The sequence below is a fragment of the Citrus clementina genome, unplaced genomic scaffold (genome assembly GCF_000493195.1).
Source record: "Citrus clementina cultivar Clemenules unplaced genomic scaffold, Citrus_clementina_v1.0 scaffold_3, whole genome shotgun sequence".
Taxonomy (NCBI): Eukaryota; Viridiplantae; Streptophyta; class Magnoliopsida; order Sapindales; family Rutaceae; genus Citrus; species Citrus x clementina.
The window spans coordinates 41106126-41118138 of NW_006262339.1; the positions used below are offsets into that span (position 1 = coordinate 41106126).

Genomic DNA, 12013 nt, shown 5'->3' on the forward strand with positions numbered 1-12013 from the left:
TAGAATTGTAAAAAATTAGTCTTATTAATTGGTTGTTTTGTGAATTATTTTGTGGTTAATTGTATTGTGTATTTTTCCTTTGTGTTGTTAATTATTTTAAATTAAAAAAAAAAATCATTTCTTTTGTTTCATATTCATGGTATTGTAACTAGAGAGAGAACAAAAATGAAAAAGTAACATGAATGAATTTGGGACGTGATTATAAAATTACAAGATATTGACAAATTTGAGCTCAAATTATTGAATTATGCAAAAAATATTTAGTAGGGTCAGGTTGGGCCCGACCCGAGAGTGACATGATTTGGGTCGGATCGGAAACCACAAATGGTCGGGTTCATTTAGGGTCGAGCTTTAAATTTTTTTGATCGGGTCGGGCTTGGGCTTGACTCGATTGCCATTCCTAAATATAATTGGAAGTACAGGAAGAAGCGTGTAGTAAGAATTTCTTATCACATATGAGTTCGCAAATTTTTTTATGATTTCCTTTTGTGTTCGTAATTTATTATTACGTTTGTGAAGAATGATTACCCATTGTTTTCTTACTCCTTCAATTCTCATAGTCATAGGCATCTTATTGTTGTGCCTTCTACCTCCTGAAATCACATATTTATTATTTTCTTTAATATTCATCTTCGCTATCTTTCCTTTTTTAAATTACCAAGGTTATTTATAGAATTAGACAGTGTCATTACAAAAAGAATGTATTCATTTTAACACACACACACACACACACACACACACACACACACATATATATATAAGGGTGTTGAGAGAATTTTTGCGGGGTGCCAATAGTGACGCTATGGATACTCATCTTCACATTTGACCACGTCACTTTCGGAGCCATACTTTCTACATTCCTTTAATATTAGATGAAGATTCAGTGCTGAGCTGAGTTTTTGTTAAGTACTAAATCAATAGTTGTTAGGTAAGAGAAATAAAAAAAATAAAAATTCAAAATAAATCTTGATCATTGTTTCAATACTCAGTAAAAAAAAAATTCAACACTGAATCCTAATTCTTTAATATTTTTATAATCCATTTTTGTAATCATAGTTCTACTGTACTAAAAATTATATAAAAGTATAAATATGAATTAAATTAAATTAAATTAAATTAAATTAAAATATCTTGGCAAATCATGAACCCCTAACTTTTTTTTCTAATCCTAATATATGATATAATTAATTTTATTGATAAAATCAAAATAATTTGGAGACAATGAAGATATAAGTTACCTAATAATTATTTTTTTATGAAAAAGTTTGTCTACAATTTTAATTAATTAATTCTAAATAATAATATAATTTAATTCAAATTCTTTTGTAATTTTATGTTTTTTTTTTTTTGTAATTTGATAAAAGAAAGAGATATAAATACAAAAAAAGGAGTTTCAAAGAGTTTTGACGGTGTATTAGAAGCTCCACTGTAATTTTTGGGAGGCTTATTGAGGACCCAGGAAACAAGTAGGTGAACTGGCTCATCTAAGTTATGGATGATGCTTAATGGGGAGAAGCTACCAAAACCTCTCAATTTTGTTTAAAGAGGCCCAAATTTATCACCACACAGTAGTCAATTAGCATGATTTAAAAAAAGAAAAACGTGGGCAAACCAGAAGATATTTTTTTTTTCAAACAAATCAGAAGAGATTTTTTTTTTTTTAAATAAAATCTGTAATTTAATCTTTATCTTGAAGCTTGGTAGATTCCTGCGTGTTTCCTAAGGAATCGAGACAACATATAGAATATAATGTGCTATATTAATTTAAAATTTTGTTACTAAAACTTTTATTAAGTCATTCATCTTATGCAATCTAATAGTAAATACTATAATTCGAATTAGTATTTAACGATTTAATGATGTTAAATTAATATAGTCTAATTGCTTAAAATCATGTTCATAATTCAAGTAGCTTTACTATCTTATGTAGACACATTTTTTTCTCATTTTTTTTCTCATTTTGGATTTAATCATTTTATAGTCGACAATCTTAGGGGATTAATGTGAAATATTTCATAAATAAACAAGAGGTGTTGAGTTTTCTTAAAAAAAAAGAAACAAAACGGTATCTCATAAATAAATTAATCAAATATTAATGGAGATGTCTCAAAACGGTATCTTTAGTGCACCATCATCCTCTTTGATCTTCAGAAGATCAAAATTCAACCAGTTGTTTATTGTAAAGAAAGCTTCCTGTCACTGCTTTCGATGTGTATTTGCTAAAATGTAATATGTATTGTATTTGGTTTGGTTTAAAGAAATTCTGCTTATTTCAATCAATAGCTACAATTATCTACTTTCATAATGTGCCTATGATGTAGCACCGGGTGGACTGTTAGTCACTGTGTATCATCTTTACGCGAATAGAGTATGGTGTAGGTCAAACAGAAGAGGTATGCATAAAAGTATTTGCTCCAACAAGTAATCTTAAAATTCCATCGGTTTTCTGGTGCGTTATTCATGGTGTGTTATTTCTGGATAGTCTGCATTTAGGTTTATGTAGGAATGACCGAATTAACGGCCAAATTTAGAATGCCAAAAATAAAATCCCAACTACGACAAATACATCAAGCTTAGGAGGTGCAAAATAAAAACCTCACAATAATTCTTGCATTCAGACGCCTTTGAGAAGTGCATGAGTTATGTTATTTCAAAAGGTAATGATGTTTAGACCGGAAAATTTGACCGAACAAACGCAATGGTACGCAGGGCTGGAGTTACTATCCGCACTCTATGACCCTTTCGTTTCTTTGCTATTTTATAATTTCTTTTCTTTGGTATTTTACTATCAACGTTCATGTGTAATATTTCATAAATAAACTAGAGGTGTTGAGTTTTCTTCAAAATAAAACAAATTCCCACCAACCAATGACCCTTACACTCTTAAAAGAAAAACAAACAAAATACCCTATTTTTAAAATATCCAACAAGTTGACATTGATTAGATTTAGTTATAATCAAGTAAAAACGATTGGTAATAAAGCCACTCAAGCAAAAAAGTCTTCATCAATTATGGAGCTAGCGGATACCATTCTATTCCCCATCTTGTTTCTTTAAACTTCATTATTTGGTTTATTTATCTTCTACAAATAAAAACACAACATCACAGCCCATATCCTAAATCCATAAAAGGTACCCCAAAAAAAAAAATGCTTAATTTATTTGTCTCTCTTTGTTCATATATATTGTTTGCAAATTGTAGTAATTTAATATCAGCATAAATATTGTGTAAACTATGATCATATGTTTAAGTTTCTTTTGCTTAAAAATCTTTGTTGAAATGAATGTATGCGTCATGATGACATTGTTTAGATGTTAGTTTTGTATGATCATTGCAGTCAACTTCATTAAACTTTCTTACTTTAGAGTTGGATCGTTTCCTTTTGAGTCTGCATGTTTCTTGTTTTGTGTTCGAATATTGACTAGATTGTCTCGTAGATAAGAGAGATGGGAGATGCAACGGTGGGTAGTTACTGGTGCTACATTTGTTCTCGAATGGTGAATCCTCGAATGGAAGCTGGGATCAAATGTCCATTTTGTGAGACTGGATTTGTGGAACAAATGAGCAGCAGCATTACTGACGACTCCATCAACAATGGAATTCATGTAGGATCAGACCGTGCACTCTCTCTATGGGCTCCAATTTTACTTCGTATGATGACTGGTTTAGCCCCTTCTCGTCCACGCATAACTGCTCATGAACACATTAGCAGTAATAATTCACGAATCGAAGAGGCTGAACAAGAGGGGGAATTTGAATCCTTGCTACGGAGGAGGAGAAGAAACAGCTCTGCTCCGTTATCACGTATGCTTCAAGATATCCGTTTTGGGATAGCTTCTCGGCCAAATGATCCTGAAGCTCTTAGGGAGAGGAGTGGTAGTTTGATTTTGGTTAATCCCATGAATGAAGAAGCATTAATTATTCAAGGTGAAAATGCAGCTAGCTCATTAGGTGAGTATCTTGTAGGACCTGGTTTGGATTTATTGCTGCAACATTTGCTTGAGAATGATCCTAATAGATATGGATCCCTACCAGCGCAGAAAGAAGTTGTTAAAGCATTGCCAACAGTTGCCATTGATCAGGATTTGCAATGTGCAGTGTGTTTGGAGGAATTTGTTATGGGAAATGAAGCAAAAGAGATGCCTTGTAAACATAAGTTCCATGGCGAGTGCATTATGCCATGGCTAGAGCTTCAAAGCTCTTGCCCCATTTGCAGATACCAGTTACCATCTGATGATTTAAAGGTTCAAGGAAATGGGTCTGGAAACAGAGAAGACAGTGCAGGGAATGAGGATGCGGGGAATACTTTGAGGTTGGCTAACGGAGAAGTAGGAAATGGAAGGAGAAATTGGATTCCTATCCCATGGCCTTTTGACGGTTTACTTTCTATGTCAGGATCTCAGGAAGGTGGAACTTCTAATTCCGAATCATCAGCAGCAGGCACAGCCGTAGCAGGAGCAGGAACAGCCGCTCATATAGATGAGACTTGAAGTCATGTATATGTAACATACTATTATCCAAGTTGATTTTTCAGTAATGCAGAGAATTTTTTCTAAAACAATTGAATATCATTTTCATATTTTAACCTTGTTCCTGTAAAGGTGTCTTCTTGTTCAAGGAACCACTATAATTTTCTACATTTGATGTATTTATGAATTAGTATGCTGTTTTTCGTTTTAGCATGAAAGAGGTTACATTTACTTTGTTTTCTACTTGGATTATCCCTGCATATATACTGGATCAACTCAAAAAAAGTGATGAATATGCAAAAGCATGATTAAGGCTTTTTGGGGCTGCAGCAAGGATTCATTGAAAAAAAGGAATCATGCACTAAATGAAGACGTCCAAGTGGTAAAACTCTCCTTTGGATTTAATGGAATCAGTATTGCTACTCTAACCTTAATTAATCTGGAAAGAAACTAATGGAAATTAGAGGCCGCCAAGTTGAGTGTACTCAACGCAAATTACTCTCTCTATAAGATCAATTGGGAAGATCAATTGACCACCAAGATCTTTAAGACGGAAGCAATATGCATACGGTGCAATGCCACAACAGAGTCTCCTGCCCTGCAGAGTCCCTTTGCCATGGCATGTTGAAGGGCAAACTCTATAGTTTCCTCTGTTGATTCTTCATCAGAAGCTCTTGCAGACCCTGAGCCCAAAACAGGTACCAGCCCTCGAAAAATGAGGCTATGCGTTGCTGGAGCTTCATCACTGCATGACCACACAATTGAATCTGTTTTGATCTCTGGCACTATCACCGACAAAATTGGCATACTAGGTCTGTACTTTGACACCATCTTTGCTGTGGTTCCACCCCTGGTTAGGACCAATATCAGAGCAGCTTTAATGCAGTTTGCTGTCCTCACAGCTGAGGAAGCTAAACTCTCTAATGGACTCATTGGCATTGGTGCAGTTTCCATTATTTTCTTGGAAAGATCTCCGTAATTGATAAAGTTCTCAGCCTCCAAGCAAATTCTAGCCATGGTTTGAACTGCGATTTCAGGGTAGGCTCCTGCAGCAGTTTCTCCACTGAGCATCACACAGTCGGTACCATCAAGAACTGCATTTGCAACATCAGTTGCTTCAGCTCGAGTAGGCCTTGGGGATTTGATCATGGACTCCAACATCTGGGTAGCAGTTACAACAGGCTTTCCTTGAATATTGGCCTTATGAATCATTACTTTCTGAGCAAGAAAAATCTTTTCAATTGGAATTTCCATTCCGAGGTCACCTCGAGCCACCATAAATGCATCAGAATTTGCAAGAATGTCATCAAAATTAGCAACCCCCTCTTGATTTTCAACCTGTCAGAACCCAACTAATCTTTTAATAAACAGAGTAATGTACCTAGCTCTACACATACTTACTCTCGTGATATGAAAAAATACGAATTCAACACACTGAACATGAAAAGTTGACTAACCTTTGACATGAGGAGGATGTTTTTTGCATGCACTCCTAGCAGATTTCGAACCTCCACAAGGTCTGAACCTTTGCGAACAAAAGACAGTGCGATCATGTCAATCTTATTAGGGACACCCCAATTTAGAATATCCTCTTTATCCTTCTCCGTTAAGGTTGGGAGATCGACAATGACCCCAGGTAGATTGACATTCTTCCTCTCGCCCAGCACTGCAGAGTTCTCACAACGACAACGGACCAAACCCAATTCCTTAGCACAGTCCAAGACTGTTAGCGAAATTGTGCCATCAGAGCACAGAATGACACTCCCTGGCTTCAAATCTTCAGCCAACTTTTTGTAGCTCATGCTGATCATTTTCTCATCTCCCTTTGGGCTATAGTCGGTGGATATTGTAATCTCTCGACCCTGCACAAGTTGTATGGGCTTCCCATCCTTGAGAAATCCTGTTCGAATCTCAGGACCCTGCAATATTTACGAGTGCAGAAACCATTATTTGTCAAGTTCCTCATAAGCTCAGTTAAAAAAATTGAAAATTAAAGTCCAGATTGACACAAATCTTATGCTTTTCAGGCTAGCTTTTTAGCGAAGCTATTCGAATCTGGCATTGATGGTTCAAAAGCACAATCAAAATTTATACCGCGAATCATATGCTTTCACACTAGCTTTTTTTCGTAAAGCAGCAACTTATAGAGCATTAGAGGTCCTTAACAGATTAATCATTAAACAATGTACAAATCAGATGGTGAAGACTGAAGATTCATACGAGTGCCCCATGTTTTATTAAAATTAATTAATCATTCAAAAATAGTATTTTTAAAATATTAACTTTATTTGATTTAACAATTAAACGTCTCTTTCTTTGCAAAAACCAAATACAACAAGGGATTTTTCAGTTAATATTTTTTATTTTCATGAAAAAAAACAATTAAAATTGTAGAGCAACAAAACCTGCCTCATATAATAAAAATTGTGCGTATATAAAAAATAGACGAAATTATTAAAAAAAAATTAAAAAGTAAAAAAAAAAAATTTAGGGCTTTGATTTGAACATGCCTTAGTATCCAACATGACTGCGCAGAGGATGCCGGTGTTGTTCATGGCAGTCCTAAGATTATCAAGGGTTTCTTGGTGATAAGCATGGGATCCATGAGAGAAGTTGAAGCGAGCAACGTTCATACCAGCCCTCAAAAGTTTCTCTGCCATCTCTACGGACCTCGAAGCCGGTCCCAATGTGCATACAATCTTTGTCTTTGGGCTGTTTTGATGATCACCCGCCATTGCCTTTACAGCTGCCGCTCCTCCCAGTATTATCGTGTTCATTGTATTGAATAAGAAAATTAAAGAGAAGCAAAAAGAAGGCGGTTTTTGTAAGGTTTATGAATTTAAGACACAAGGAGAGCAACGTGGGTGAGTGGCTTTTATACGGAGCGCTAGCAAATATTGCCCTTTGTTTTGCTTGTTTTTTTCACTTTTACTTGCAGCTCAAGGAAACAGAATTCAACTAGTTTTTTTAACTTTCCGTTTAAAAAGTTTTCTTGTTCAGCAAACTGAGAGAATCTCTAGAGTAATAAATATGATGGCCTCTTTTTTTCATTTTTAATTCTTAATTTGTTTCTAATTAAAGGACCAAACGTGATGGATTCTATGATTAATTCCGATTTATACCATTTAAAAATGTTATTATTTTATTTTATAGCGTTTTATCAAATAAAAAATTTTACCCATAAAAAAGTAATTATAATTCTTTTTAGAGAAGTGTTTAACAAAAAAGTGCTGTAATTACAAAAGTCTCTCAAATGATTTTATTTTCTGTTTCTTTATTTGAACTTCATTTCTGTGAAATGACCAATCATATGAATCGCGTTCTTTCCTTTTGATAACCCATCCATCATTTGAACACTCTAAAATCACTTTCTAGAAGCGTGACACCTCAAACACAAAGGAAAGGGAGAAAATAAATAGCATGCAGAAGCATCTTGAATATCTAATTATATATAGAGCAACTTTGGTTGCAGTACAACTGTAACCTTTACTAAAATTTGGGTTTAATTTTTGGGTGGTAAGGATGGTAAAAATTATATTTGGGTTTGTTCACCCCCTTTACGAAAAATGATTTTTTTAATAACAATGCAGGAGTTAAAAGGAAGTGAATTGTGTGTGAAATTAAAGAGCCTAAAAAGAGTGGCTCCTGACGAAAGAATATATTCAAATAAATAGTAGAACCTTCTTCTTCATGCCTATTCTCTTGCTTAACAATGCCAATTATGCTAGGTTTCTTGTGTGTGCTTTCTATAGAGCATAAGGAATAATACTTCATATGTTACCATCCTTCACACAAACTTAAAATAGTTTGCACCATTCATGTTGGTGGCATATTCTAATGAAACACGCAGCCAAGAATGTGTTATCGGTTAAGTATTCAAATCAGATTTTTTTTTTGAGTGCCAAAAGAATCATTTTCTATAAAAATACTTGAAACATGTTCTTCTTCCTCCTCCACCAATGTTTATAGAGAGGTTATCTATCCCAACCCACCATTTAGAGCGTGGGCTACTGCTTAGGCAAAGACTTGACTGCATCGGCTACATACTCTAAACATATTCTTAAGTTACATTAAAAACCGATCAATCATAGTGTAAGCATACAGTCACCGATTTTTTTTGTCATTTTCAATTTTTTTTATTAAAATTTTCTAGTTATCTCTCATTCTCTCTCTGTATTTTATTTATTTTATTTTATTTAGATATTCTTCTATTTCAATTTTCAGAAGATTTTTGGAGAATGAAGCTTAAATTACCGAGGTAAATCAGTAGCTCTGAAGTGGTTGATACCACTAAGTTCCGAGTCTTTTTGTGTGTTGTGGAAACATGCTCTCTCCTTATTTTGGGCTGAGTTCAGGTTGAACTTTTATAATTGAAAGTCCATGATACATATTAGATTGTGACAGATTCAAAAGGATTTTTTGATGGTCTTATCAATTCATTTAGAATTTATGGTAATCTTTAACATAATATTATGAAAAAGAAACCTACATTACATGAGATTCCAAGATTTCAGATCAATCCATTTACAATTTGTAGTATTCTGTGATGTATAATATTATGAAGAAGGAAACCTACGTTACACAAGCTTCCAAGATTCCATGGGCATTTCTCAAAAAAGAGAAAAGAAAAAAAGGTTTCATGTAGAGATAGCAATGGAGTGGGATGGGAGTGGGATGGGAGTGGAGAAGCTTACCATTCCCTACTTGATCCCCTAATAAACTTAGTGGGATGGGGACATGAAATATCTATGTGGAGAATGATTTCTTCATCCACATCCCATTCTCCATTTACTTATTTTATAGTAAGTATGAATAAATGATTTCAGTAAATTAAAAATAGAAACTTAAATAAAATTGTTACCATGTGATAAACTATTTAAATTATTTAAAAAAAACTCAAAAATTTTAAACAATATCTTGAAATAATACCAAAACTAAAAAATATTTGAAGATAGTACATTATTAAGTTTAAAATCTTTAAAAAGAAAGTACATATTGATATTACTATTAAAAGACAAAATTCGAGCATAGAGATAAGTTGCAGGGTATAATGCTAACTGTCAAGGTAGTCCTGAAATATATTTTCTATTTTTTCTTTATTTTCCTCCCAAACTCATCAATCTAAATGATCATAAAAATAAAAAAAAAGTTCATGGATCATTTATATTTATCACCAACTCAAGTTCCTCAAGTTTTATCCCTTTCATTTTGCAACATGTAATTTTTCTTAAAAAAATTTAATCAGTATTTTATTTGAATGAAAATAAATTTAAGTGAAAGAAATAATTTTATTTAACAACTTATCTCCTTCGAGATGTACTTCATCATGACATTTACAATAAACAATGAGTCTGTCCTAATCTTTTCAATTGCTTTTTCAATGTCCTCTTCAGTCCCCTTTTCTTTCCCATCATTCATAAACTTCTCACTCATCTTTTTGCTTTCTTGTGTTGATTTTTGTTTGATTTGAAAACAAATCAACACACATTTCATAAATGGAAGCTTACAAGTTTTGTTCAAATAATTGAAGCGAACTTTACACCCAAGTGGCTCTAATGGATGAAGAGCCACATTTTTTTTTCAATCTATTCTTGAACAATATATGTATTCAAGTCTAGGCTTCTATTTATCATGTTGATACTTCTCTTGAAAATTCCTTGTCTTTTTATTGTCATCATTCTCCTTATCAGCTTTAGTTGAAAAATAAACAACCTCTAATTTAAGAGCATCATTCTTTGGTTTAGGATAATACAACTACTTCCCCTTCTCAAGTTTGTGAGCATGGTATACATCAAGTTTGTGTTAAAGTACGTTTAAGTTTGTGAGCAACAATCATATTGAAGTTAAAGCTGTTAAATTACGTCAAGTTTGTGAGTAACAATAAGGCTGAAGTTAAAACATTGGAAGACATTGTTGTTACTTGGGTAATACAAAATTTTGATGGAGCTTCCTACTAGTAACCCACTAAACTCTTCATAATACCTATTTCAATAAAAAAAAATACATAATAATAAAAAGCGAATATTAATGATAATGTGCTCAACGTAAACATAAATTAAGGGTCCTGAAATATATTTTCTATTTTTTCTTTATTCTCCACTCAAATCTCATCTTTCGTTAAAGACTAAAATCTAAATGATCATAAGAAAAAACATTTTTTGTACAATTCAAATTTATCACCAACTCAGGTTCCTTAAGTTGCGTCTCCTTCGTTTTCCAACTAGTAATTTTTTTTAAAAAATATTAAATCAATATTTTATTTGGAATAAAAATAAATTTAAGTCAAAGAATTTTTTTTTTATTTAGTGACTTATCTCCTCCAAGATATACTTCACCATGATATTTAAAACAAATTGAATATGTCCCAGCCTTTTCAAATGCTTTCTCAAAGTCCTCCTCAATTACATTTTTTTCCCATCATGATAAACTTCTCACTCATCTCTTTGCTGTCTTGTGTTAATTTATGTACATTTCGAAAATAGATCAACACATGTTTCATTTATGAAAGCTTACAAAATTTACTCAAATAATTTGTCACATTATTGAAGTGGACGTCATACCCAAGTGGCTTGGATGAATGAGGAGCTACATCTTTTTAACCATATCTTGAACCATATCTGCATTCTCAAGTATGGGTTTCTTTTTATCATTTTTATACTTCCCTTGAAAATTCCTTGTCTTTTTTCTATCATCATTCTTCTTATTACATTTCAGAGAAAAATAATCAACTTTCAGTTTAGGAGCATCATCCTCTAGTTTAATATAATACAATTACTTCCCCTTCTCAAGTTTTGTGAGCATGGTATACATCATATTTGTATTAAATTGTAATACACGGTATACGTCAAGTTTGTGAGTAACAATCAAGTTAAAGTTAAAATTTTAGAAGAAATTGTTAGTACTATGGGTGATATAAAATTTTGATGGAGCTTGCTATTGATTAGTCACTGAACTTTTTATAATACTTATGTCAATGAAAATTATATAATAAAAAAAAGTGAACATTAATGATAATGTACTCAATGAGAACATCAATTACGAGTCCTGAAATATATTTCCTATTTTTTCTTTGTTGTCTACCCAAATCTCATCGTTTGCTAAAGTCTAAAATCTAAACGATCATCAGAAAAAAAATGTTTCACGGATCATTTAGATTTATCACCAACCTATAATATTTTGTTTAAAATTAAATCAATATTTTATTTGGAATGAAAATAAATTTAAGTAAAGAAATTTTTTTACTTAGTGACTTATCTCCTCTAAGATATACTTCATTATGATATTTACAGCAAACATTGAGTCTGTCCCAACCTTTTCGAATGCTTCCTCATAGTTCTTTGCAGTTCCCTTTTCTTTCCCATCATTGATAAAATCTCATTCATCTCTTTGCTTTCTTGTGTTGATTTGTGTTTATTTTGAAAACAGATCAACACATGTTTTATTAATAGAAGCTTACAAACTTTGTTCAAATAATTTGTCACATCATTGAAGCGGACTTCAAATCCATGTGCTCTAATGAATGAGGAGTCATACTTCGTTTCAA

At 32.8% G+C, this 12013-nt stretch overlaps 2 protein-coding genes across 2 annotated transcripts; one reads left to right on the plus strand and one right to left on the minus strand.

Annotated features, from left to right (window-relative positions):
- Window positions 1-3101: 3101 nt before the first annotated feature.
- On the plus strand, window positions 3102-4491 carry LOC18046238 (E3 ubiquitin-protein ligase SIRP1). The gene is made up of 2 exons (XM_006443303.2): window positions 3102-3132; window positions 3439-4491. Exon 2 carries the CDS (start codon window positions 3448-3450, stop codon window positions 4489-4491), a length of 1044 nt encoding a protein of 347 aa, XP_006443366.1. The 5' UTR covers window positions 3102-3132; window positions 3439-3447.
- A 304-nt stretch (window positions 4492-4795) lies between these two features.
- On the minus strand, window positions 4796-7305 carry LOC18046239 (pyruvate kinase, cytosolic isozyme). Its single transcript, XM_006443304.2, has 3 exons — window positions 6981-7305; window positions 5928-6389; window positions 4796-5808 (listed from the first exon to the last, which is right to left on the minus strand). The coding sequence occupies exons 1-3, from the start codon at window positions 7245-7247 to the stop codon at window positions 4996-4998; spliced, it is 1542 nt and encodes a 513-aa protein (XP_006443367.2). The 5' UTR covers window positions 7248-7305; the 3' UTR covers window positions 4796-4995.
- Window positions 7306-12013: the final 4708 nt, after the last annotated feature.

Bases quoted from the DNA above. Each gene is read 5' to 3' on its own strand.
- LOC18046238 (XM_006443303.2), top strand. From the start codon at position 3,448: ATGGGAGATGCAACGGTGGGTAGTTACTGGTGCTACATTTGTTCTCGA.
- LOC18046239 (XM_006443304.2), bottom strand. From the start codon at position 7,247: ATGAACACGATAATACTGGGAGGAGCGGCAGCTGTAAAGGCAATGGCG. The intron at 6,390-6,980 runs GCATGTTCAAAT...TAAATATTGCAG, and splicing joins CAGTCATGTTGGATACTAAG to GGTCCTGAGATTCGAACAGG. The intron at 5,809-5,927 runs GTTAGTCAACTT...GGGTTCTGACAG, and splicing joins ACATCCTCCTCATGTCAAAG to GTTGAAAATCAAGAGGGGGT.